General features: G+C 39.2%; 4 protein-coding genes across 11 annotated transcripts in view; 3 read left to right on the top strand and 1 right to left on the bottom strand.

Moving 5' to 3' along the window:
- The window catches only part of LOC115693481 (anaphase-promoting complex subunit 4), a 35,762-nt gene extending 27,451 nt beyond the window's left edge, over positions 1-8,311 (bottom strand). Inside the window, 5 exon segments of the mRNA XM_056315947.1 lie at positions 2,719-2,958; positions 3,302-3,385; positions 6,184-6,275; positions 7,894-8,005; positions 8,122-8,311. Coding sequence (XP_056171922.1) covers positions 2,719-2,958; positions 3,302-3,385; positions 6,184-6,275; positions 7,894-8,005; positions 8,122-8,193 — 600 coding nt within the window. The 5' untranslated portion in view covers positions 8,194-8,311.
- Positions 8,312-10,696: 2,385 nt separating this feature from the next.
- Positions 10,697-12,891, top strand: LOC115693492 (uncharacterized). The gene is made up of 3 exons (XM_056315744.1): positions 10,697-10,777; positions 11,611-11,766; positions 12,215-12,891. The coding sequence occupies exons 1-3, from the start codon at positions 10,697-10,699 to the stop codon at positions 12,533-12,535; spliced, it is 558 nt and encodes a 185-aa protein (XP_056171719.1). The 3' UTR covers positions 12,536-12,891.
- A 7,534-nt stretch (positions 12,892-20,425) lies between these two features.
- On the top strand, positions 20,426-23,042 carry LOC115665879 (F-box/LRR-repeat protein At5g02910-like). 2 transcript variants are annotated; one of them, XM_056315856.1, is made up of 3 exons: positions 20,426-21,032; positions 21,842-22,015; positions 22,517-23,042. In XM_056315856.1, exons 1-3 carry the CDS (start codon positions 20,628-20,630, stop codon positions 22,844-22,846), a joined length of 909 nt encoding a protein of 302 aa, XP_056171831.1. In that variant the 5' UTR covers positions 20,426-20,627; the 3' UTR covers positions 22,847-23,042. The 2 variants fall into 2 exon arrangements, with proteins under 2 accessions (XP_056171831.1, XP_030443559.2); XM_030587699.2 differs by having other exon boundaries at positions 22,511-23,042.
- A 1,916-nt stretch (positions 23,043-24,958) lies between these two features.
- Positions 24,959-27,620, top strand: LOC115665880 (uncharacterized). 7 transcript variants are annotated; one of them, XM_056315859.1, is made up of 9 exons: positions 24,959-25,109; positions 25,222-25,284; positions 25,404-25,459; positions 25,643-25,723; positions 25,844-25,917; positions 26,170-26,250; positions 26,554-26,660; positions 27,003-27,101; positions 27,195-27,620. In XM_056315859.1, exons 4-9 carry the CDS (start codon positions 25,688-25,690, stop codon positions 27,254-27,256), a joined length of 459 nt encoding a protein of 152 aa, XP_056171834.1. In that variant the 5' UTR covers positions 24,959-25,109; positions 25,222-25,284; positions 25,404-25,459; positions 25,643-25,687; the 3' UTR covers positions 27,257-27,620. The 7 variants fall into 7 exon arrangements, 3 of the variants coding, with proteins under 3 accessions (XP_056171834.1, XP_056171832.1, XP_056171833.1); XM_056315857.1 differs by having other exon boundaries at positions 27,003-27,115; XM_056315858.1 differs by having other exon boundaries at positions 26,973-27,101.
- Positions 27,621-27,693: the final 73 nt, after the last annotated feature.

The raw sequence follows: 27,693 nt of genomic DNA, 5'->3' as shown, positions 1-27,693 counted from the left end.
TAGAGAATATCTTGCTGCAACTTCTGGTTTCCTGCCATTTCTTGAGTCCCATGGTATTATTCATCAGACTTCTTGCTCATACACTCCCCAGCAAAATGGTGTAGCCGAACGTAAAAATCGGCATCTTCTTGATGTTGCCCGTTGCCTTATGTTTTATATGCATCTACCTAAAAAATTTTGGGGCCATGGTGTTCTCACAGCATGTTATTTAATTAATAGGCTTCCAACTTCTGTTCTTCAGGGGGAGACACCATTCTCTATTTTACATCCAAATCGTCCTCTCTTTTCATTACCTCTTCGGGTTTTCGGGTGTGTCTGTTTTGTACATTGTCTTACTCCAGGTCTTGATAAACTGGATCCTCATGCTGAAAAATGTGTCTTTGTGGGATACTCTCGGACTCAGAAGGGATACAAATGTTACAGTCCTACTCGTCGTCGTATGTTCGTGTCCGCAGATGTAACATTCTTTGAAGATCAGTCATATTTTTCTTCTTCAGTGGTCCAAATGACATCTAGTGATGGTAATGGTGATGGTTGTGTCCTACCGACACTTCCACCACCTTCCATTTCTCCAGCTACATCCACAGAATTTCAGTTTGCTGAACGCACATATCATCGACGCAAGATAGCTTCCGACTATAACAAGAACATCTTCATCGAACCCGATTCATTTGTTCCCCATCGCATCGATCCAGCCTCGATCCCGATCAGCCCATTGCTTCTCGGAAAGGTACACATTCCTGTGTTGGTCGTCCTGTTGATCGGTATGCTGCTTATTCCAGTCTTTCTGATTGTGTCCGTACACGTCATCCTATTTCTAATTTTCTATCCTATGATCGTTTATCTCCCACCTTCTCTGCATTTGTCTCGTTGTTGTCTTCTATTTCTGTGCCTACCAGTGTTGCTGAAGCTCTTGCTCATCCGGGTTGGCGTCGTGCTATGGAGGATGAAATGAAAGCACTTATGGAGAACCAAACTTGGGAGCTTACTTCCTTACCTATTGATAAGAAACCTGTTGGTTGTCGATGGGTTTTTACTGTTAAAGTTCACCCGGACGGCACTCTTGATCGATTAAAGGCACGGTTAGTTGCGAAGGGATATACTCAAACTTATGGTGTCGACTATGATGACACCTTCTCTCCTGTAGCCAAAATACCATCTGTTCGTGTCTTTATTTCACTGGCTGCGCGATTTGGCTGGCTCCTTCATCAGTTGGATGTGAAAAAAGCTTTCTTACATGGTGATCGGGTTGAGGAGGTCTACATGGAGCAACCACCTGGGTTTGTTGCTCAGGGGGAGAATGTGGTATGTCGTTTACACAAGGCTTTGTATGGACTTAAACAATCTCCTCGTGCTTGGTTTGGTAGATTTAGTGATGCGGTTATCAAATTTGGATTAAAGCGGTGTCAGGTCGATCATTCAGTTTTCAGCTCTCTCTTCAGCTGGTTGTATCCTTCTAGTTGTATATGTGGATGATATCATCATTACTGGCAGTGATTCGGGTGGTATTCAAAAGCTTAAGCAATTCCTACATATAGAATTCAGTACTAAAGATCTGGGACGTCTTCGATATTTTCTTGGTGTTGAAGTATCCTACTCACATGCTGGTATCAATTTATCGCAACGGAAGTATGTACTTGACATTCTTAGTGAGGTTGGATTTCTTGGAGCAAAGCCAGTTGATACCCCTATGGATCCTAATGTAAAACTTGACGCAGAACATGGAGAATTATTACATGATTCAGCGAAGTATCGGAGATTAGTTGGTAAGTTAAATTATCTTACCATCACAAGACCTGATATATCCTTTGCCGTTAGTGTAGTAAGCCAGTTCATGAGTTCTCCGCGTACTACTCATTGGGATGCTGTGCTTCGAATTGTCAAATATTTGAAGGGAGCACCAAGTAAAGGACTACAGTTTAAGAATTCTGGTCATCTAAACACTGCAGGCTTCTCTGATGCCGACTGGGCTGGATGTCCTATGGATAGGAGATCTACTTCAGGCTATTGTGTGTTTTTGGGAGACAATTTAGTTGCGTGGAAGAGCAAGAAACAGCATGTTGTTTCCCGATCAAGTGCTGAAGCTGAATATCGAGCTATGGCACATGTGACAAGTGAATTAGTATGGTTGAGGATGTTACTATCAGAGATTGGAATGTCACCGTCAACTCCATCAGTGCTGTATTGTGATAATCAATCCGCTATTCATATTGCATCTAATCCCGTCTTCCATGAGCGGACTAAGCCCATTGAGGTTGATTGTCATTTTGTGCGAGAAAAAGTTCAAAAAGGCGAGATTATTCTTCAGCACACAAAGACGGAAGATCAACTAGCAGACATTTTTACTAAATCTCTACGGGGGAATAGAGTGAGCTTTTTATGTAACAAGTTGGGATTATTTGATATCTACGTCCCAACTTGAGGGGGAGTGTTGAGAAATATTGTGAATATTAAGGGTAAAATAGTAATCTAGTTTGTGAGTAGGGTTAAGCACTTATATATTTGTAACCCTATAATCACAATTAAGTAATTCTGTTTTTCTCTCTGTTCACACCCATTACTTACCAGGCAATACTGATTTACTGCCAGTATGCTATCAAATCCATTTATTAAGAAAGACTGCTGTATGAGAGGCAAGAACAAGGAAAGAAGTACTCATTGACTGAATTTGATGGACCGTAATGCTAAATATTTTATCTGAACAGACAGGAGACTTACAACATTTCCGATTGGAAACACACCAAATATACTGAAGCACAAAACCCCATCTTTATCTCCACTGCAAAGGATATTGAAACATTGCTTTGAAGAATTCGAGAGCTCTACGAATGAATCTTGACCATCATCAGTTAAACCAGTGTCTCCGGGTACTAGTCCAGGCATGCGAGGAACTCTTGGAGCTGGAGGGAAGAAACGAGTAGTGCGATCTTCAAATGCCAAAGTGTTACCATAAGTGTCCTATGAAAGAAAAGTAAATAATTATTTTTCCAATTGGAAAAATAAAAGAAAAAATACAACAAGAGATTAGAGCTAAGGAGTCGACAATCAGCAAATTAACAAGTTATAAATGACACCAAACATAAGGTTTTTAAAACATCTTCCATAAACCCCAGTTAGAGCTGTTGGACTGTAAATAAGATTCTAAGGTTGAAAAAGAAATATTTTAGTAAACCAGACTAAAATAACTGCTTTACAACAAACAAAGCATTAGATATAACATGAAACGCATGAACAATAAAATATTGTCTGTTAAGAATCAAAATCAAGAAGTTTATCAACTTTTAAGTGGAAAGATGCATACTCTGTTCACTTGGGCATCTTCCTCCCAGTTGAGGCACACCACAGCTGCTGCATGGGACTTCAAGCTTCTTAACAGTTTTCCATTCTGCTTAATATTTATACCATGTTAGGAATGATTATACCACGGCATGTATAACTGCTGCAAGTACTAGCATATATAAAGCAGCAAACCGCATATCAATAGTTGAGTAAAGAAAGCTAGATTAGTAAGATAACGTTCATTACGTATAAAACAAACTCTCTCCCGAGCAAAATGTAGTCCATGAAGTGGATGATGGTTAAAAAAATGGTAGAAGTCTCAAAGAAACAGAAATGCAGCAGCATCAACCAAATTCGCAGCCAATGTACTATGACTAAACAGCTATAGCTTAATGACACAACCAGTTATCTACGAGCTTTTCCACCCACAAGCATATATAAGGCATATACACATCCTATCATTTAGGAGTCACCTAAATTATTACCTTCCTAATTTGACTGAACTGAACATATTTGAAATTTTTATAATCAAAAGAAACTATTAATTTAATGAAAATGAGCATGTCATAGACGACTGCTTCTATTGACACCATCCGCCTAGACCATGGATCCTAACAATGAGCTTGACCTCAGTAAACACTATGCTGTAATTTGTCGTTGACCTTTGAAGCATTTTCAATCATCAATGACAACATCAACAGCAAGGTAACAATTTTGTCCTACATGAGAATGCAATTGAGCACATCATTTAGATTCGAGTCCTAAAGTGTATAAATCTATTGAATCTATCATTACTGTATGACATGTGAATCCAACAATTCAAACTGATTTCACCGATTAGATATGAGTCAATCTATTTCCTTGATTCATAATCAAATATAATTCAGGCATCAAACAATGCAGTGTCAAAAACATTTCATGGCTTTGATGTAGGAGGACAAGTCCCACAAGAAAGAATTAATCTTTAGGCATCAAACCCAAAACTCTTAAGCATCACAAAATCCCAAAGCAAACACTGGCATAATTCCATAATTTATCAACTCAATTAAATTGTAAAAATTACAATTACAATTATGCACTCTCTAAAAGTTCTACTCCGAGTTGAAATAGGAAACCTCTAAACAAGACACATAATTGGAATATAAGTAATATTCACTACTCAAAGTAAATGAAGGTATATTAGTAAAATCTATATAATACGTAAATCCTAGTTGATAAGTTTACAATAAAATTTCAAGAAGAATCTTGATCCTTGTAGAACTCTTATTTGAGTTGCAAAGTCCAGCTTTACCAAAAGCTTGATAGAAACACCAATATTTGAACAAAAATCATCTTGCATGATTTTGTTGGCTGCATCAGGCATGGTGGATGTTTTGATTGTCTTACACTAAACTCTATAAGTTAGAATCCAAGAACAATACAAACCCAATTACAATACTATGTTCACAATCTTTGTGCCCTTGCAGTTAAATGCGGTACTTATTTGACAAAAAAAAATAATTTGTAGAATATCTAATGTCTAGAAATCATAAAATCAGTTTAATTTCAATATCTTTATCATTAGTCATGAGCCTACTTAACAATAAGAAGAAATCGTACTTCACAGTTAATTTACATATGTCATGAAATACGTATCTTAAACACTATATCAAACTTTCTAATTTCACTGGATTTAATTCTCGCTTCACAATCCATAGATTTAATATTTTGATTCGTGACTGATATTTACATGTGACAACTTTGGGTGAACCTAGGTGGTAATCATGTCGTGTCAAGATTATGGCAACCTACTCAACAGTTAACACAATTAATAAACGAATATTTCAAGTTCAAAGATCAAACCACGCAACACAAATTGACTAACGTAATCTATCTACCTATCGTCCCAACTTGATTAGCAACCTGACCTATTTTGACCTATTTATATTTAGTTCAGTAAGTTTTATGACAATAAATTACATATGAATTTCGTTTTCAGATTGGCTACAATTACACCATACAAATACAAGATTTTATGTAAACCTAGGATTTAGTATGCTTAAGGCTTTGACATTGAAGAAGATATTCACATTGCACATATTGTATTAGTTATTCAAGCTATGTCGGTCCTGTCTGGATTGAAATGACCCATTCAATCTAACTAGTTAAACAGGTTATTCATCTCTTGTCATTTGTTGACATATTTAACAAATGGGTCATGTTCGAATAGAGTGTTCTAATAAGTTTTGTTAAGATTATACTTAAAAATATGGACCTTTAGAGAAAACCGAAGAGCAGAAGAACAAATGAAAACCTAGAAACTTGGAACAGTGAGAGAGATAATGCAGAGAACAGAAACAGATGTTTTTTAAATAATGTTGTTGTATTGATTTCTGTCCTTTATGATTAACAAAGAGATGATGGGTTTATATACACTTGCAAAGAATCTGCATAACAAAAATCAGTTTGAGTTTGAATGAGTTTGAATGAGTTATAGATGTTGGTTGCTTGGTTGTCCGTGTGGAGAGAAGCTGGAAGTTTCTCGCTGAACCAAGTCTTGTGCAGGAGAATAGGAAGATGCAAACTGCTTGGGTGATATGGCAATTTGATTTGGGCTGGAAGCTGATGTGGACATGGTTCGACTTGTTCAACACTTATACTGCTCGGATTGACCTATCTACCAGTCCACTATTAACTTGACATTGGCAGACATGACCAGCAAACATGGATTGCCATCTATAATAGCAGCTAAATGTTCGTTGAGCAAGCTTGCTGATTGCATTGCATAATGCCACTTTTGAGCAATTCAGTTTCCCGTGAGAGATCAGAGAAGAACACATTCTGATGATAAAGGATTCTTGCAGGAGGAATTTCTTGTTGAGAAGTAATGAGCGTAACGTTAAAGTAATAACATAGAAAACTTACTTCAACATCATGCAGTGAAACTGTACCATCTTCAAGTCCCAACACAACAACCTTGCCATCAGGACGCCAACATAATGATGTTATACATTTACCTGGAGTAACATTAGAACAATAAAGAGAAGCCAGTATTGATGACACACAATGAATGTGCAAAGAAAAGTGAGCTCAAAAGAAACAATCAAAAGAGAGAGAGAGAGAGAGAAAGAATAATTTGTTCACAAAAAAATTAATAGATGAAGAGGGAAGATAGAGAACACACAGTAACTGAGAAAATGTTAATCAAAATTTGTGAAGTGAGGCAAAGCGTCATAACAGTACAAGATAACTGAGGGATATCGGTCACTTAATATGGGATTTCTTTGGACTAGTAGGTCATCTAAAGCGAGGGAATCTATATCTTTTTGGCGACCTCCAATCCATTATCTCCATCCAAAAAAGAATCTTGTAGTTCAGCTTTGGAACCTCAAGGTGGAGTGGATCCACAAAAGCATACTTCAGGCAAGGTCGCAAGTGTTCTAGTATCTACAACTTAGGATCTCAACAGAAACCATTCAAATATTGGCTCAAGTACTATAGTGCACTCAACAACATGTTCTCCAAATTTAGAAGACAATATGATGCACAAAGCATTCAGATGTTTCTGGAGAAAAAACGCCTCCTCTCTAAATTTTTCCTGTGAGAAGAGATAGCAAGAACTGCCAAGGCTAGGCATCTAATCCGAAGCTCTTACGATTTTGAATTACCAAGATTTAAAGTCATATGAGAACTTAACATACTTGAATGCAGCTCACCCTACACTCCTAGTCTCTTCGCTTTCTCCAATTCCTCCCTCCATCCCTTTCGACCAGATTGTCGAACAAGTATGCAGCATAGCTTGAGATATCCTATTAACAAGTAAGTTAAAATCCCACCAGCGAACTTAATTAATCAAAATGATGCGACAAAATGCCCCTCTGTAATAAGAAGAAGATAAGTTAATTTCAAGCAATACAAAATGTGAGAAACTTTCCAGCCTATACTCTACATTCTAGTATCCATTAAATCTATCCTTGTAGGGAATGCTCAATCAGTAAAAGAAGCGGAGCAAGAAGTAATATTACTTTGTGAGAGCCAACATCAGAAATCTAAGGAAAACTATATAGATGCCTGATGGCATTGGGATGGTATTCTGCAGGGGCTAAACCTGCCAACTCCATGTCGGCATCTAGCATTTCTGCATCTCTAGCTTAAATGATGTCCCCTCCAATTCAAGTTCGTTATTTTCATGGACACTTTAACTGGTGTATCGAAAGGGAAACAAGATGGCAAAACAGGAGCATGGTACACTTCCACTTGGTCTAGAAGTTGACAGGAATAAATAAAAGTCCCTCCATTTAACTGATATCAGCTTGGAATTCTTTACTTGCAACTAAGTCATCTCTAAATTTCCACTCGTATCACCATCATCCGCTCTTCATTTTTGTGTAAAACACCAATTCCTTAAGTTCAACGTGATCTTCTCATTTAGAAATTCAAGCACTTTACCTCTATGTTCGTCCAATTCTCCATCGAATGCAATTTGAACTAGAAGGAAGCGCAGCACATTTAGGAAAAGCGAAAGAAGTAAGACGAGATAAGGCCAATGACTCAGAGGGCACAGCAAGCCATCGTCGAAGACACGAGCAAACTGAACAGAAAAGACAGAACTTTCTCTCGAATCGAAGCAATTACCAGGAGAGATGGTCCACAGCCTCTGCCAATTGAAGCGATGAAGCACGACCTTCGAGTCCTCCGTGACCATGGCCAGCAAATCCTTCTCCGGATTCCACTCCGCCATCTTCACCTGCCAATCGCAAAACCCAGCAAAAACCTCACATAACCGAGTCGGAAAACGATCGAATCGGCCACGCCCCATTAGGAGGTCGCGAAAAGAACGCCCGAACGGGAGCAGAGCCGAACCTGAGAAGCCAGCGGTTTGTCGAACTGGAGCTGAAACGGAAGCGCACGCCGCGACCCTTCGTCGGTCTCCATTACCTCAAAAAGCTCCGGGAGCAGCCGAAACTGCAGGAGCCAATCAGCCGCTGGAGCGAACCGCGAGGGAGTGTACAGAAGCGTCGGTGGCAAATGCGAACTTAGAGAGAGAGGGAGAGAGAGAGAGCTAGTGAAGGATAGGAGAAAGCTCCATGCTACTTAGGGGAACGGAGGGCGGTCGAAGAGGTGAGACGAAGGAGGATGGAAGAGAAAAGAGCGAGAAAGAGTAAAGGAAGGAAGTCCAGTGGAGTCATTGAGAGAATTTGCAGAGAGAGAGATTTGCAGAAATGAGGAACGAGCAGGCGGGAGGGAGAGACAACGAGGAAGAGAAAAATGATTGATGGGCGGGTGCGGCCGGGCCGGATCGGGCTATATGCCGGAACCTGAGGATCATCTCCGGACGATCGTCGCCGAACGCGCCGCTGGTGAACGACGGAGGCTTGGTGGGAGTGGGAGTCGGGGTCGGAGGGCTGATGGCACGAGAAGAAAATGTCGTCGGGGAGAGAGAGGCAGAATGCGAATCGTCAAGCGACACGTGATCTCGTCAAATGAGGGTAATTTTGTCCAAAATTACAATCGGGTGAAAATCCCCCGGATTGAATCGCGATTAGGGTTCTTCCCGCTTTCTTCTTCCTCTCCCGCTGCTGGAGCAAATTGTTCCCTTGCCCAATCCTCGCTTGCTCCACGCGAGCGCATTTGCCCCACTCTCGATCGCCGCTCTCTCTCCAGCGAAGCTGCTCTCTCCCTCTCATCCGCTGTAATTCGTTTTTAGTTTGATTTTAAACCTGCCGAACGAGCATTGTGCCTTCTTTTGAGGCCATCTTTGAAGGTTGAGCTGAAAACGGCGGCGACGTGGGCGTTCGGACACATAATCCGGCGATCGCCGCCGCCTCCGAGGGGCAGTCGACCCAAGATCCGTGGACAGATCTGGCCGAGAAAGCTCCCCCCCCTCTCCTTTTTTCTGCTGGGTTTTTCCCCCTGGATGCCGGCGATGGCGGCCTGACCGCGGAGCTCCCTGTTCATTTGGCGAGGGGGCCCCCTCTCTCGTCGTCCACGATCTCTCTCTTGAAGGCACGTCGTTCCCTTGGAAGAACCAATTTTTGCCTGTTCTGGGGTTTGTATGCCGCGGTGAGGTTGAGGTGTTGATGATGTTGATTCTCGTGTCGGATCAGACAAGGCCCAAATTTCGAATGATCCATGGGCGACCGACATCGTGCGTCTCGATATAATTGCGCTGTATCATATTCTGACCTAAGTATTTATCATTAGTGGCATATCTTTAAAGCCCAAACTCAACAAGTTTATTAAACGCCTCACACGCATCGTGACATGCTTAATACATTTTTAAGACATTAATCCTTACCTACATACGTTAAGATGTGATTCGCCGTCATCTATTAACGTGTCATAAATGTATCTGAACATGTGGTGTCCACCCAAGTAAATATTAACATGTTCAATTAAACTTGTCTGCGAACGTGATAAAAGCTTTGAAAGGTTCAATTCGTGACAATATGATTGTCATACGTGTCTAAAGATGTTTCCCTACTCATGACACGGAACTGATTAAAGCTTCAATTGAGCACGCTTACCTTGATGCCACGTAAACACATAATCGAGTGGCAGGTTTGGCGTTAGATGCGGTGGACTTGACAGAGGAATGAGAATCGGAAACGTAAGAAATCATAGATATTTTATCCTAGTGCTTAGAGAACGCGCATTTTACAAGGAGAAAAGGAAAAAATTGACTGAGTTACTGCCATCGCGTAAACAATGCCGATTACTTAATACCTATTTTTCTCTAAGTTTAAATTTAATTTTTGGTCCTCCCAAATTCTCTTTTCGCAATTAGATCATATTTGCACGATGAACTCGAACGCTAAAAAGTTTCTAACAAAGAAAATTTTCACTCGTGTTCCTTTATTTTCTCTTTAATTAAGTATCGGCATCATGAAGGAATTTCGCTTTAATAATTTATTGGATTATTTTTAAATTATGGATGATGCTAGAAATCGAGAAAGAAAAAGAAGACAATAAATTAAAAAAATAAAAATATATCAGCTAAAAGGGCCCAGATGACTTTTCATTATTCTTCTTCTATAGATAGTCCAGCTTTGTAAAAAAGATGAAGAGAAAGTAAAAATCCACGGAAAACTCGGGCATCGGGAAAATCGGCAGAAACCCTAGATCTTCACTTCCATGGCGGAGACCGCCGTCCACGGTGACATCCACCGCGGGTCCTCCGGCGACCGTCCGAATCGCACCGAAGGAAACCCACCTCCTCCTCCTCCTCCTCCTTCGAGCTCCGGCGATCTCATCAGCGCCTTGCCGGACGCCGTGATCCACCACATCTTCTTGTTCCTGTCGATCGTAGACGTCGTCAGGACCAGCGTCCTCTCCAGGCGGTGGCGGTCCACTTGGACCTCCATCAACGACCTCGTCTTCTTTGGTGGAAGCCAAGTTAGATTTTGCCATTGTGACTGTTTGGCCTGATAAAAGGACGATGTGCTGCGACTTGTTGAAGGAACTTCTCGAGAAGCTGCGCGGAGTTCCTACAATCACCATTGGTGGTTGGTGTTTTCAGGTACAAGCTCGATACTTTTAACATTTATAAGACGTACTTGCGTTGAATTGTGTCCGTGATTAGCACCATTTAGTGCTGTATGTTGCCCCGGTTGAGTGACCTCAGCTCTCTGTGGCATTCTATCTTCCATCATGGGGAATCATTGTGAACTCTTGTGTAATTAGTTATTGGCAAATGGGATGATTCATAACTTTGTGTTCCGAGTTACAGCATAAGATTGTGAACCTTGGAGCTTCTTCCCTCTGTTTAATTATTGTGGATGCTACTCGCCGCAGCATTCTTAGATGCCTTCATATTGAAAAGAAAACTGTGTGAAGAAATTAGTCGGAAAGGTTTCTTGAAATTTGATTCTTTCAGTTTATATAGAAAATACAATTATCCGGAAATATGACTGAGAGTAATGGACCTAGTCATCTTAGGTTGACAGAACCGGTCCTGCTCTCTCATCACATGAGGCTGTCGTTTGATAATCATCTTACAAAGTATTCTCACAATATATGTATAATGGCAATGGATGAATTTACTTGGAAACTTCTGTCAACAACGAGGTTTGCTGTCTTATGTGACCAGCTACTACAATTTTCAGATCCTTCAAGTATCACAAGTTCAACACGAGAAGCATATGTAAATAGTCTCTATTCTTCAAGGGATTCACTTGTTCATTTCTACTTGTAGTATCCTTATCGGTCTTTTCCTTGGCTGGGAGACAGGGTCAAAGGACATCATATTTGAGGGATTGTAATTTTGTTATTCTTTATTCATGTTAAACAGGAAAACTAGTATTAATTAAATTTTTTATGTTGCTTGCTCAATGTGCTTAGATGATGTCCCAGTTGGAGATGGAAGGAGTGCCAGTGTCAAAATGTCAGAATCTGATACTAGAGGCACCGGTTAGTCAACTGAACCTTCCCGGGATAGCATACATGCTGCGAAGTTCACAGGGCCTGGAAAAATTAGTCATACACCTGACTAACCTCCCCCGATCGAAGGTTTGTTCCTTTGCTATGATATTTTCAGTTTGCTTCTTGCACATAAAGATGATCAATCTCAAACTCTATCTGTTCCAGCAGTTGAAATTTGGTCATGGCTCTGTCAGTCTACTTAACATTTGTGCAGGGCAATATTAAGCTGTTTTAGTTCATGTCTTAAAGTTACTGCAGTGTTGTATTGGAGGTTCTTTTGCTGCCATGTAGCATTAGGATCTTGAACTAAGAGTTTAGTGATGAGAACTCAGTAAGAGAACATGTTTTTAATGTGTAGACAAGTTTGAGAGCTTAAATTGATTAAGACTCGTTATAAAGTAAAACTAACTAGCATCTGCAGTGAACAAATGAAAGTTGTTTGTTTGAAATTTTAGTGAGCCAATGATTATTTTTTTTTCGGTGGATCCACATCTAATGTGAAATAAGTTTTCTTAAATGGGGTATCTATGTGCAGGTTCAGCTTGAGCTTGATGAAGAATCTGAGGATCGCGTTAACTTTGACAAAGAAGAATTATTGTGCTTACGGAAGGGGAATTTGGGATGTTTGGCAGAACATCTCAAGAGAGTTGAGATCAGCGGCATTGGAGCTGATAGATTTGGGTCAAACCATCTGCTCGCCCTGATTAAGTTTCTTCTCGGGGATGCACTTGTGCTGGAGAAGTTGGTTATCGAGGTTAAATTGCCCACACACTTTGTTCCGCGCAAACTACTTGGTGCAGATTTCGAAAAGCGTCCGAAAATGCTGAGGTTATCTTCGATTGGTGTCTTGGTATAAGCATGTGAAAGTCCGGGTTTCTCGTTGATCTCATGGCTACGCTCATTTGTATTAACACTCTTTTCACGGTAAAGTTACGTGAAGCGACTGTATTAAGTTTTTAACACTTATCTAATTTACTCTTGTTTCAATTTTTATTCTAGTTGTAAACATGATCCTATCGAGGAAAGAGGATCATATAAGTGTTTTGGTTCAAGGGGATTTTTTTCCGACAAAAAAGTCTGCAATCGGAACTAAACCGTATTCCCTCGTTCGATGTGGTTCGACTTTTGGAAAACCTTGGCGTGGCATTTTTTCTTTACTAACAGTCAAGACATATAAAATAAATAAATGAAGAGTCACGTGTTACTCTCCGTGTCCACCTACAATTGACGGAGCTAACGAAAAGATTCAAGTACATTGAAGTTGCATGTTTGAAGATGGGCTAAGCGCATTTTTAAAACTTGTCACGAAAGTGCAATTGAGTTCTAAAATTTTCAAAAAATGCAATTAAGTCATAAAATTTTCAAAAAATGTAATTGAGTCTTAAAACTTGTTGCAAAGGTGCAATTGAGTCTTAAAATTTTTAAAAGTTGCAATTAAAAAAAGAACTTAATTGGACTAACTTGACAAGTTTTAGGACTTGATTGCCCTTTTTGAAAGTTTTAGGATTTAATTGCACTGTGATGACAAGTTTAAAAATTTAATTGCACTTTTTGAAAGTTTTAGGACTCAATTGCACTTTGATGACAAGTTTTAGGACTTTCAATGTACTTATCCCTTTGAAGATTTAAATGCACGAAATGCAAGTATTATAGCAAATTTTAGGATTTAAATACCCGAAATGTTGCATGTTTGTAAGTATTTTGTCTTTTCATCACATGTTTCAACTGCTTCAACTTTTTATATTTTTCTACTTTCACTTTTTGATGTTTAGTAACTTTTGCGGCACTTATAATTTAATTTATTGTTTAGTATGAAACACTCTAAATATTTAGAAATATTTAAATAATGTAATTTCGAATCATATATTATTTTTTTCATATTTTTTTGGCTTCAAATTTTAAAGCAAAATCATAAGTAAAAATATAGAGAGATTTTTCTATGCTTCACCGACATGTGATTTATATGAAATGAAGTGCGATGCTCAGTATATAATCGACCATACTAGAATTAAGTTCTCAAATATTAAACTATTGAATTAAATGAAGCTTAAATTATAAGATGACTCAATTTTCAAACCTAATAAATCAAGATATTAATTATAATAATTAATTAAAGCGATTTTATCATAATTGATAGTTATAATTAATTTTAAAAACTGTTAATGGTCTATGATTTGTTATGTTTACACCAATATATAATTATTCACAAAAGAATTACCGGTTGTGTAATCACGATATACCGATATATCTATTAGATTATATTTAAAAGGGGTCATAGCAATTTTTTACTAACTTATAATCACCATAAACTATAATATAATTCTAAGAAAATTTTTCAAATTAGTACTCAAAGTGGGGTCATTTTTTCAAAAAAGGATCCAAAGTGGACATAGTATCAAATAAGGGCATGAAGTGCCTAATCAGTTTCAAATAAGGGCTTAAAGTGCCCAATCAGTCTCAAATAAGGGCCTGGGTTCGCCGGCCGATCAAATGGTCATTGGCCGGCAAGCATGTGACTGTTCTGGCGATCAGAACAAGGGCAGTTTTCGTCTTTTACTTTTTAAATTTTTTTTGTTTCGTTTTTGCTTTTTATGTTTTTTCCTTTTCCTTTTCCTTTTCTTTTTCTTTTCTTTTTTCTCTCTTCCCTTTGATGGCCATAGCTGGTGCCGGCGGAGGTCGCTGGCCTCAAGCGAAGGGTGTCCTCGCCGGCGTCGGGCAAAAGTGCCCTTGTTGTAATAACTACTATTAAGCATTATAATTAGACGAGGGTAAATTGTAAATTACACCTCAAATTTATAATTCGAAAAAAAATTACGACCTGTAACTACGAATTCTTGTTCCATAGTTGTTAACTTGTTTATGATTTGTAATCTTTAACATAACATGAATGGAAATCGATGTAATATTATATGATATCGGGATTTAATGATTATACAATTAAAATTGTTATCAGATAAAATATATTTTTCATTATTTATGCCGAGTTTAATTTTTATTCATGAAATTATTGTTTATTCCCGTTTTATTTTCATTTCGCAAATCGAAGGGTAAGAGGGGTTGTCTCTTTTCCCTTTGCCGAACTCAAAAAGAGGGGAAGCGTCGACGGGAGCCAAAACTCGCCGGCCAGGACTCAAGCAAAGTCTCACCGCTCGTGCTCGCAGCGCTTCAACACACGCACTCTTTCTCTCACGCAAGGATGGTTGCAGAAGAAGAAGAAGGGGCAGCAGCATCAACCGAGCCCGCTCAAGGAACCCACAGAGGCCGCTCATCATCAAGAATACTCATGGCCTGCTATTCGGTTCGATGTCCCTCCTCAAAGAGCCCATCATTTCCACAGACAGTTCAGAACTGACGAGAAGCCGAACAACTTCCTCAAAGGCGTCAAATGGTGCGTGAATTACCGAATAGCCAGACAACCCACACAATCAGAACAACAAGACTATTCCATCTAAAAGGGTTCGCCAAACCAACTTCACAACACAAAAAACCCCTCACGAGCAGCAGAATCCGACTCCAACCCAATCCACACCAACAAGAACCCTAGCTCGAAAGACCAAGCACCATCTAAACAAGCACACGCGAGAGGCTCGGAAGGGAAAGAAGAGCATCCAATCAGTGAAGTGGAAGGTAGAACCACGACGAGTACCTTGCGGATCTGGGCCCGAGGGCCGCCGTCGCCGCCGTCGACCGAGGGCAGTCCGCGCCCAGATCGGCGAGGGCCGCCCTCGCTCGACGGCGTCCCTATAGAATTGCCACACTATCAAACAAAGATGAGAACAGAAAGACGTACTGGCGGCTTTCGACTGGCCGGGGCTTCGCCGCAAGTGACGGGGTGGTGGCCGACGCTTTGAGACGGTCTGTAGACGACGGAGGATGGAGGAGGAGCTGAAGCCGCGGCTTGAAATGGAAGAAGACGATCTGCAGACGACGGTTCTCAATTTCTCCACCTTTTTACCTTTCTGTTTCTGTTTCTGTTTCTGTTTCTATGTTTATATTTCTATTTCTGAAAACAAAGAAGTAAAATTTTTTTACTTCTTATTTTTTTTCAAATCTATTTTCTTGTCACTTTTTTATTCCAAGAAATAGAAAAATCAACTAACATTACCAAATGGATTTCTGTTCTTTTTTTGTTCAGAAGAATAAAAAAATAGAAAAATAGAGAAGTAAAAATGTTAACAAACGCTCCTTAACATCCAGGAATTGTGGGTAAACATTATTTATGCGTTATTTACTTTGGGCGTGTCTGTCTCTGATAATTTCTCTTCTTAAATTTCTATGTAGGACCCTTTTATCATGTGCTGGGATGTTCGGAAGGCTATTGATGTTGTCTACAAGTGAGTATTGTTATCTTGTGATAGCAAAGCTCCCATATCTATCCAGCTGAGTAGCATATTTTTACTGAAATGTCGGGTCATTAGATGAGAAAGTAGAATGTTTCCTGATAAATATGCCTTTCCTAAGGAAAAGTTTTTTCTCTCAAGTATTCACTGTTGCTATCCTTATTGTTTTTCGAATCATTAGAGTGACTTCTTTTGTCCCTCAATCCGCGGATATACTTTGATGTTGAATCTCTAGGTCGACATCTTGGCACAGGCGGTCAGGTATCGTGCTGGTTTTACATTTGCATTGACCGTTTTTTGTCAATCATCTACTCTTTCTAACAGTATTTGTCTTCAGGATGGTCTACTTCATATATATGATCTCCAAACTGGGGCAGTGGATTTCAGGCTTTCAGGCTGCATCAGGTAAAACAATATCAGTTAAAAGGGCGACATTGACTTCAGTTTCAGTTGCCGTCGACACAGAAAGTGAAAATCCTTCGAAAAATTTAATTCAATATGATCAATGTAAATGAGATCTCCTTTCTCCACCGACTGAGAAGACTTTGTTGGGAGGGGGTATATGTCGATTCCTATGCAGTGTAACAAAATGAAGATAATGACTTTAGAGAAAAGGAGGGGGAAATGATGTCAAGACTGAGGCATAATAAACCTTTGGGAATATGCTTTTATTCCCATAGTGTTTTGGTGCAACAAGCCTTCTTCCAGATTTCCACATGCATCCATCCACCTTATCTTAGTAAGTTACCAACAAGCTACCAAGAAATCATGTTACCTGTAATTTTTTTAGCAACAATTTCGTGATACTTACAATTTCCTTTAGGAATTTACTAGCACGGAAAAAAAGGGTTTTTTTCTAGAGCAAAACATTAGAATTGTCTGATGAGATGAGATGAGAACAACAAAATTTAAAGAGAAAAGCGGCGAAAAAGTTCCTTCTTTATTTTGAAAAATGCTCACGTCATCGGAAGTAACTGATCTGGTTTACGGTTCGTCAGTATGTATCAGCCGGCATGTCGCTTTGCAATATGCTGAGCACGCTTCCTTGCTGTGGTTACACTCCTCTTTCGAGTGAATGCATCGGTTGTAACATCGATCTTGTGCTTCTTTATACGGGTTAAAAAACCAGAATCCTGCAGTGTATTTCGGAGCTTCCGCACTGCTATCATTGTCTGACCAATCTTTCAGGATGCCGAGAGCCACCAATGCCATTGAAGACAAAACACAGGTGATCAACATCAGTACTGCAGCTCGTTCATTAGCCATCCCAACCACCTGCAATGTAATGTCAAAGCCAAGGCATGTAATATACCGATGCCAAGATTATACCTGTCATCATCATATGAAGCTTGCAATACCAAGTTCAGAATTTATAAACCGGAGGATAGGATTGAAGAATTTGTGTATAATTCGATATATAGAAAATAGTACATGAACAGCCTATTTATAGGTTTAGATAGAGGAAATTAAATGTGATATGCATAATCAAAATGGGTATAGAAAATCATAAAAAATATCCTAAATATCTTTTCTAAATATCCTAATATTGCTAACAGGTTTAAGCTGATATTTTCTCTAGTAATGAATGACGAGCTTAGATTAATTGATCATGTTGACATGATTCTATGCATGTTTGTACTTACGTTGACGTACATAACGTGTGCAGAAATGCTGAAATGTGCATGTATAGTCCTGGGATCACGAGCTATTTATAAACTCTGGTGGTGTCATGTGATGATTTTGCAATCATGAAGATTTAGTTGATAGAGGTATAATAACATCGTCCAAACAATGTGCATGACATAATTATTTTTCCCTAAGAGAAGTGCAGAATCAATACCAGTCTCTGGTTTCTCCTCTTCAAAGATCCACAGCTCACCTGGGGATTGCGGACTATTTATGCTCTTGCAGCGTAACGTGAAGACAGGATTTATGGAGAGTTTCTACATAGAGGTTTTCAATTTCATTATTGAAGACGGACAATAAGTGCTCATTAAGAATATCAGAACTGTCGCAACTTTAATCCATTAGAGTCACAACATGATCATAATAGTGAGTGATGACTCATTTCATTTGCACGCTTTGTCAATTAAATGCTCATTGACCTCTTAATGAATTGTTGTCCATATGCCATTTACGGAGTGTGGTCAAGAGAAAAGATTTAGGCTCCGTTTGTTTCACAAAAAATATGACAATTCCAAAAAAATGTCTTACAGGAAGTCATTTTCCAAGAAAATAACAATATTTTCCCGTATTTGGTTAAAACCTGAAAATGAACTAGAAAACATTTTTCGTCATTTGATATGGAAAATTTGATTCAATTTTCCCAGGAAAATACAAAAGCAATTCTAATTATTTTAATTATTTTTTATTTTTCCTTCTTCCAGGGCTAATCGCCGGCCATGGCGACTGGCTGGCAACCGATCGAGGAAGAAGGAAAAATAATAAGACAGAAAAGAAAAAAAAGAAAAATAAACCCACACTTTTTGCAAATCCACACTTTTCAGGTCGCAGGAATTTGTTGTAAACCCACACTTTTCCTGTATATAATTAATAGATCTTGTTCAACAAGACTCTTTTTATTCGTTCTAATAAAAATTCTCTGTTACTATTACAGCATATTTTCTCACACAAATCAATTAGCAAACTAGCTCCTACAAACTTTTCACGGGACCTTACCAAAAAAAAAAAAAAACTTTTCACGGGACTTTTTTATTTTTGTCTCCCTCGGGGACGGACTACTCTCTCTCTCTCTATTTGTGAAGCTATAGGGGAGGGGATAGAAATTCACCTAATTATAATCATCCTAAGTAGGTCATATACCTAGCATTTATTAAGCAAGTTGGGGGTAGGGATTCACCTATATATAATCATCCTAAGTAGGTCGCATACCTAGCATTTATTAAGCAAGTAGGCTTGTAAACCTCACTTTGACTAATCTTCCTGCTTTCTCCGAGTATTTGAACCTGGAAAGGACAGAACATCGTGCCCTAGCGAGATTTACTAGCAGTGATTGTAAGATTTACCAAACATGCCAAATTGTAGTAATGCATTTACTATGTACATAAAGTGTGTTTACATATCCTATAACGGAAAATCACAAAAGAGAGCCGAACTTTGTATCTATCAACCTACTTTTGTTAGAGCGCCCTTTTTGAGTTTTGTTTGTACGGCAATGTTGACACTTGATTTTGTCAACCTGTTAAGGCGTTTTTACAAAAATAGGTCAAAATAGAAGAAACAAAAAAAAATAGACAAATAGGTCAATTAGCAAATAGTAAAAATTATTAGAAAAAAATAGAAAAATGATGTCGCAAAAAAAAAATGAAAAAAGGAAGGGCCAAGCCCAGGACACGCGGCCCTTGTATATCCGACTTTTCTGGAAAAGTTGGACTCTTGCAGCCCACCAAGGCCAACCCATGCAAGAAGCCCACAAGCAGCCCAGCCTTTTCCTCCTTTCTCTCACACACGCTCGCAGAAGGGGGATCGCTCGTGGGAGGGAGCGTAGAAAAGGCCGTGCTGAACGCATATTGCCGCAGAAAAAAGGTGTGTTGTTGCTTTTGAGAGTCAAAATTACGTGAATTTCCCTTAGAGTTTGTTCGGTTTTTGGGAATTCGAAGGGTCTTCTCTTTTGTTAAGTAATATCTCTATAAATTTAGGTGTAAGGATACTCCAAATGTACGAAAGAATCCTTTGCCTGATCATTCCGGAGCTGTAAACGTGATTTCTAAAGGGACCGATGAAAATAAGGAAGCTTTTATGTTGGACATTACCAAAATGTTAAGACCTCCTGGCACAAGCTGGGCATTCTGAAGACAGGTGAATAATCTTTCCTGAACAGATCTGGGCGGCGAGAGGAAAGCTCCCCACCCTCCTTTTTTGCTGGGTTTCCCGCCCCTGGATGCCGGCGATGGCGGCCTGACTGCGGAGCTCCCTGTTCATTGGCGAGCGGCCTCGTCCTCGTTCTCTCTTGTTGAAGGTTGCGTCGTTTCCCCTCGGTCCCTTTTGAGACCTCCGTCCACGGCGCCGTGCACCGCAGATCCTCCGGCGACCTGCCGAGTCGCACCGAAGGGACCCTGTTCCTCCTCCTCCTCCTCCTCCTCCTTTGAGCTTCCCTCCTATGGATCACATCAGCGCCTTGCCAAACGACGTTATCACCCGCATCTTCTCCTTTCTCCCCTTCAAAGACGTCGTCAAGACCAGCTTCCTCTCCAGGCGGTGGCGGTACACTTGGGGACCACCACCCCCCACCTCGAGTTGGAGTTCGAGTTCGATGGAGTCCGGTATTGTCATCCCTTGGCCTTCCAATTCTACGTCGACATGGTCCTGAGCCAGTTCGCCCGGCCCGCGGTGAAGAAATTCCACGTCATCAACTTCAAGTACAGCAAGGCCAACGGCCCCAAGCTCAAGCACTGGCTCCGCATCGCGGAGTAGCACTGCGCGGAGGATCTTCGCCTGCGGCTGGTTGCCTGTTCGGCCGGGTTCAGATATAAACCGCCGCAGTTGTTGTATTGCTTGAGTGGGTTGGTGCGCCTGGAAGTCAGTGCGTGCTGTTTCTCGTTGGACGGGGCTACTAGAATTTGGTGGCCTCTTCTTAAGGTCTTGTCGATGGAAGATGTGGAGTTGAGCGATGATATCCTCGGGAGAATTCTCAGGGGAAGTCCTGTTTTAGAGTCCCTTGAGTTGCGTGGGTGCTGGGGCATGAAGAACATTGTAATAGATTCTTCAACAAGTGTGAAAGACTTGCTACTCATCGGCGGCAGTTTCTCTAACTTGGAGAAAACTAGGGCCCCGCATTTGCTGTCGTTGTGTGTATCGGGGACATGGTATCCACTCAAGGGACGAGAGGATATATCACTTGACAATGTATCTTCTTTGGCGGAAGCCAAGTTAGATTTTGTCATTCCAACTGGTTGGCCTGTTGCTAAGAGGATGTGCCGCGACTTGTTGAAGGAACTTCTCGAGAAGCTGCGCGGAGTTCCTACAATCACCATTGGTGGTTGCTGTTTGCAGGTACAAGATCTATACTTTTTAACATTTATGAGACGAACTCGTGTCGAATGGTGTCCGCGATTAGCACCGTTTAGTTCTGTTTGTTGCCCCGGTTGAGTGGCCTCGGCTCTCTGTGGCATTCTATCTTTCATCATGGGGGGAATCATTGTGAACTCATGTGTAATTAGTTATTGGCAAATGAGATGATTCATAACTTTGTGTTCCGAGTTACGGCATAAGATTGTGAGCCTTGGAGCTTTTTCCCTCTGTTTAATTATTGTGGATGCTACTCACCGCAGCATTCTTAGATGCCTTAATATTGAAAAGAAAAATGCGTGAAGAAATTAGTCGGAAAGGTTTCTTGAAATTTGATTCTTTCAATTTATAGAGAAAATACAATTATCCGGAAATATGACGGAGAGTAATGGACCTAGTCATCTTAGGTTGACAGAACCGGTCCAGCTCTCTCATCGCATTAGGCTGTCGTTTGATAATCATCTTACAAAGTATTCTCACCATATATGTACAATGGCAATGGATGGATTTACTTGGAAACTTCTGTCAACAACGAGGTTTGCTGTCTTACGTGACCAACTACTACAATTTTCAGATCCTTCAAGTATCACAAGTTCTACGTGAAAAGCATATGTAAATAGTTTCTATTCTTCAAGGAATTCACTTGTTCATTTCTACTTGTACTATCCTTATCGGTCTTTTCCTGGCTGGGAGACAGGGTCAAAGGACATCGTATTTGGAGGGATTGTTATTCATGTTAAACAGGAAAACTAGTATTAATTAAATTTTTTATGTTGCTTGCTCAATGTGCTTAGATAATGTCCCATTTGGAGATGGAAGGAGTGCCATCTCCATTGCCAAAATGTCAGAATCTGATACTAGAGGCACCGGTTAGTCAACTGAACCTTCCCGAGATAGCATACATGCTGCGAAGTTCACAGTGCCTGGAAAAATTATTCATACACTTGACTAACCTCCCCCGATCGAAGGTTTGTTCCTTTGCTATGATATTTTCAGTTTGCTTCTTGTGCTGACTTCCTCTTTGCACGAATGTTTAAACAGCGAGTTAAATTTTTGGAAGCACATAAAGATGATCGATCTGAAACTCTATCTGTTCCAGCAATTGAAATTTGCTCATGGCTCTGTCAGTCTACTTAACATTTATACAGGGCAATATTAAGCTGTTTTAGTTCATGTCTTAAAGTAACTGCAGTGTTGTGTTGGAGGTTCTTTTGCTGCCATGTCGCGTTAGGATCTCGAACTAAGAGTTTAGTGATGAGAACTCAGTAAGAGAACATGTTTTTAATGTGTGGACAAGTTTAAGAGCTTAAATTGATTAAGACTCGTTATAAAGTAAAACTAACTAGCATCTGCAGTGAACAAATGAAAGTTTGTTTGAAATTTTAGTGAGCCAATGATTTTTTTTTTTCGGTGGATCCACATCTAATGTGAAATAAGTTTCTTAAATGGGTATGTATGTGCAGTTTTAGCTTGAGCTTGATGAAGAATCTGAAGATCGTGTTAACTTTGACGAAGAAGAATTACTGTGCTTACGGAAGGGGAACTTGGAATGTTTGGCAGAACATCTCAAGAGAGTTGAGATCAGCGGCATTGGAGCTGATAGATTTGGGTCGAACCATCTGCTCGCCCTGATTAAGTTCCTTCTTGGGGATGCACTTGTGCTGGAGAAGTTGGTTATCGAGGTTAAATTGGCCACACACTTTGTTCCGTGCAAACTACTTGGTGCGAAAAAAATGTGCTCAGATTTTGAAAAGCGTCCGAAAATGCCAAGGTTATCTTCGATTGGTGTCTTGGTATAAGCATATGAAAGTCCGGGTTTCTCGTTGATCTCATGGCTACGCTCATTTGTATTAACACTCTTTTCACAGTAAAGTTACGTGAAGCGACTGTATTGAGTTTTTAACACGTATCTAATTTGCTCTTGTTTCGAGTTTTATTCTAGTTGTAAACATGATCCTGTCGAGGAAAGAGGTTCATATTAGTGTTTTGGTTCAAGGGGATTTTTTCCCCGCAAAAAAGTGTGCGATCGGAACTAAACTATGTTCCCCGGTTCGATTTGGTTCGACTTTGGGAAAACCTTTGTGTGGCATTTTTTCTTTACTAACAGTCGAGACATATAAAATTAATAAATAAAGAGTCACGTGTTATTTTCCATCCATCCGTCCAGCTACAATTGACGGAGCTAACGAAAAGACTCAAGTAGATCGAAGTTGCATCAAGTACATCGAAGTTGCATGTTTGAAGATTTAAATGCACGAATGCAAGTATTATAACAAATTTTAGGATTTAAACACCCGAAATGTTGCATGTTTATAAGCATTTTGTCTTTTCATCACATGTTTCAACTGCTTCAACTTTTTAATATTTTTCTACTTTCACTTTATTATGTTTAGTAACTTTTGCGGCACTTATAATTTAATTTATTGTTTAGTGTGAAACACTCAAAACATTTAGAAATATTTAAATAATGTAATTTCGAATCATATATCATTTTTTTCATATTTTTTTGGCTTCAGATTTCAAAGCAAAATAATAAGTAGAAACATAGAGAGATTTTTCTGTGCTTCACCGACATGTGATTTATATCAAATGAAGTGCGATGCTCAGTCTATAATCAACCATACTAGAATAAAGTTCTCAAATATTAAACTATTGAATTAAATGAAGCTTAAATTATGAGATGACTCAACTTTCACACTTAAATAATCAAGATATTAATTATAATAATTAATTAAAGCGATTTTATCATAATTGATAATTATAGTTCATTTTAAAAACTGTTAATAGTGTATGATTTGATATGTTCACACCAATATATAATTATTTGCATAAGAATTACTAGTTATGTAATCACGATATACTGATATATCTATTGGATTATATTAAAAAAAAGGTCATAGCAATTTTTGACTAACTTGTAATCACCAGAAATTGTAATATAATTCTAATAATTACTATTAAGCATTATAATTGGATGCGGGTAAATTGTAAATGACACCTCAAATTTATAACTCAGAAAAAAAATTACGACCTGTGATTACGAATCCTTGTTCCATAGTCGTTAATTTGCCTATGCTTCATAATCTTTAACGTAACATGAATAGAAATCGATGCAATATTATATGATATTAGGATTTAATCAATATACAATTAAAATTAATTAGAAAAATTCAAGCTTACGGATGTTGTTCTTATAAAATTAGGATCAATATCACGAAAAATCTCAAACTGGTACACATGTGATAAATTTATTCCAAACTAATTTTTTGACTAGTAAAAACCCTAAATCGATACACCTGTAATAATTTTATTCTTCAATAATTTCCGTTAAATTTTATCGTCAAATTTCTGAGTTGAATGGCAAGTGACAGTTTAACGGGTGTAACCTTTCGGGTTTTACAGGTATATCGATTTGTGATTTTTTGTGGTATTAATTCAATTTAATGGAGGGTAAATTTGTCATAAATATACCAGTTCGGGATTTTTTGAGTCAAAATATTAATTTAAAATTAATTTGTCCAACGTATACCAGTTTTGGATTTTTCGTGATAAAAAAATTAATTTGGGGTAAATTTATCCTATGCGTACCAGTTTGGAGTATTTCGTGATATTAACCCTATAAATTATCCTGTCATCAAATAAAATATATGTTTTGAGTATTTATTCTGAGTTTAGTTTTTATTCGTGAAATTATTGTTTATTCCCGTTTTATTTTCATTTCGCAAATCGAAGCTTGAGGGGTTGTCTCTTTCCCTTCGCCGAACTCAAAAAGAGGGAAGGGTCGACGGGAGCCAAACTCGCCGGCGAGAACTCAAAAAACGTCTCACCGCTCGTGCTCCAAGCTCTGCACCACGCACACTCTTTCTCTCACGCAAGGATGGTCGCAGAAGAAGAAGAAGAGCAACATCAACTGAGCCCGCTCGACCAACCCACAGAGGCCGCTCATCAAGAATACTCATGGCCTGCCATTCGGTTCGATGTCCCCCCTCAAAGAGCCTATCATTTCCACACACAGTTCAGAACTGACCAGAAGCCGAACAACTTCCTGAAAGGCGTCAAAGGGTGCGTGAATTTTTCGTTTTCCCTTGATGGGTGTTTGGGTTGTTCGTTCTCTGAGCAGTGGTGTGGCTTTGGGAGCGATGATTGCTTCGTTTTCTTTTTGGGTTCTCGTTAGGTCGCCTGATGGGACTTGCCTTCTCAGTAGTTCGGAGGACAATACCCTTCGCGTGTTCGCATTGTAAGTTTGTTTTGGGAAAATGGTGGCGCTTGCTGATTTTTCTGTTCCTTTTTATGTTTTATTCCTTCACGAGATGTTGCGCTGTTGGTGGTAATTTGATTGCTCTGTGTCATGATCAGACCAGACTAAGGGGGTGACGACGGCACAAATGCAAGTTCGTCTGATGTTGATCAAGGTACAGGTTCGCAAGGAATACTGTGGCCATGTAGAATGTGGGTTTGTTTCTGTGCGTTTAAGTAGCTTGAAAGATGTTAGCTTTAGGAATGCTGAGACTATTTGCGAGTAATATCAACAACCAAATATTCGCAAATCCAGATAATGGGTTGTCTATGTCTCTTGTAGTTCTCTTTGGTTGCAGATTCTTTTGCAGCAAATCTAGTTGTGACAGAAAGGGAATCAGTTTATGATTTCTGTTGGTACCCGTACATGTCTGCTGCAGGTTGTCCCATTAAATTTTACTCTTTTTTAACATATCACGGTTATATTTTCATCTATAGTTATTTCTCTTCTGGTAATTAGCCACCGCTAGAATTGAGTATGGAAGTTTTTCATATTTCAGACCCGGTTAGCTGTGTATTCGCATCAACTACGCGTGATCATCCAATTCATGTCTGGGATGCTACTACTGGACAGGTCAGAATTGTTAAGTTTAGTTTAGAGGTTTCAAGAACTCTAGGGAGACTTTATGGAAGCCATATAATCGTTTAGGGGTACACTGAAATTGTGGACCCCAAGCTTACCACACATCTTAGACATGCTTTGTATCGACTCTGTTGTCTGCATACACCTTAGCTTTTCCTTTGCAATTTTCTTCGTGCAACTTTGTTTTGAATTGTCTTGGAAAAAAAGAGAAAATTTTATTGACTCGTACACTTGACATTGCAGCTACGTTGCACATACGGCATATGATGCTGCGGATGAAATTACAGCTGCATTTTCAATTGCATTTAATCCTGTAGGGAACAAGTAAGGTTAACATTCAATTTTGAAGACTCTTAAGGTCCCTCATGTCAACAGTCCACTCTAATTCCCCTTGAAAATCTTGTTTGAAATCGTGCATTACTTTACCTTATATCGTTGAAAGAAATCTGGATTTGGTGATTTTGGTTATGCTTTGCTACCTGAATTTCGAAATGTAGGTGTTTGGTTGCTTAGTGGTTTTTGTGGTTATCATAAATGATTTAGTTTGTTGGAGAATTCTCTTTACATAGGGTTTATAGCATTTGAAGTCTATTAAAGTTTCAACCTACATCCTCTGTTCATGTGTAGGATCTTTGCTGGACATAACAAATCCATAAGAGTGCTTGACGTACATCGCCCTGGTAGAGATTTTGAGATGCACTCAGCACTTCAAGGAAATAAAGAAGGTCAAACAGGTGCATTGTTGTGTTTGTCCTGGTTTAGCTGTTACTCGAGATTTGTTTAGCAAGTTAAATAAAAGAGGATTTCAAAAACTACAGTTGAGAAGAATTGAGTATCTCATTCAAATAATTACAGTTGATTGTAAGGCTGACTTGTTCTATCTATTTTTCCACGGGTCTTATATACTATGCATGTAAAGGGAACTAGCCGATCTCTCCTTATTGCCCTGGATTTCCATGTTTATTGTATAATTATACAAGATAATATTGAGATCACAAGATAAAAAGGAAGAATTGAGTATCTCATTGTCTATTGCTTTTGTGCAGGTATTATATCTGCCGTTGCTTTCTCTCCAGCCCATACCGGAATGCTGGCAACTGGTTCCTACAGCCAGACTACTGCAATCTACAGAGAAGATAACATGGAACTCTTATACGTCTTGCATGGTCAACAAGGTGGGGATACCCATGTAAGTGCTAGATGATTGGATTTCCCTTATGTGATGGTTTTTTCGCAAGAAAATAAAGGTGATAAGCTTGCAATTGCAGGTGTCATTTTCAAAAGATGGAAACTACTTGTATACTGGAGGACAAAAGGTAGAATGCTCTAAAGCTTCTCTTTTCTTTTTCTTGGAAATTTTTATAATGACTCTCTCTCTCTCTCTCTCTCTCTCTCTCTCTCTCTCTCTACGATGGAACAATTACCTTGTGATGACGAGTGATGAATTTGTTGTTGCCTCTAAATTATGCAAATTTGTTCCATCTGCTACTGATAGTAATCATTACTGAAAGATATCGTTTTTCATGTCTTAGACTTGGTTGACTGTTCTTTGGCTTTTAGACTGGGTAATATGATTTAAGGTCTCCTCTTCGGCTTATGCAAAGTCTATCAGATTGGATATACCCATGTATAAAGCCAGATATAAAATACAACCACAAAGGACAAGATAAACAAGGAAAGCTTTTCTCTTAGGAGGAAGAATGGAATGGCTTCGGGTTTGAACTGGGGGCGGGATTGTGGCGGGAGGAGAGAGAGAGTGAGAGAGAG

This window comes from Syzygium oleosum, unplaced genomic scaffold (assembly GCF_021117445.2).
Source record: "Syzygium oleosum isolate NSW1041296 unplaced genomic scaffold, Sole_v2.1 Sole_v2.11, whole genome shotgun sequence".
NCBI lineage: Eukaryota > Viridiplantae > Streptophyta > Magnoliopsida > Myrtales > Myrtaceae > Syzygium > Syzygium oleosum.
The sequence above is the reverse complement of the archived record's forward strand: the minus strand, read 5'-3'. Positions and strand labels throughout refer to the sequence as shown.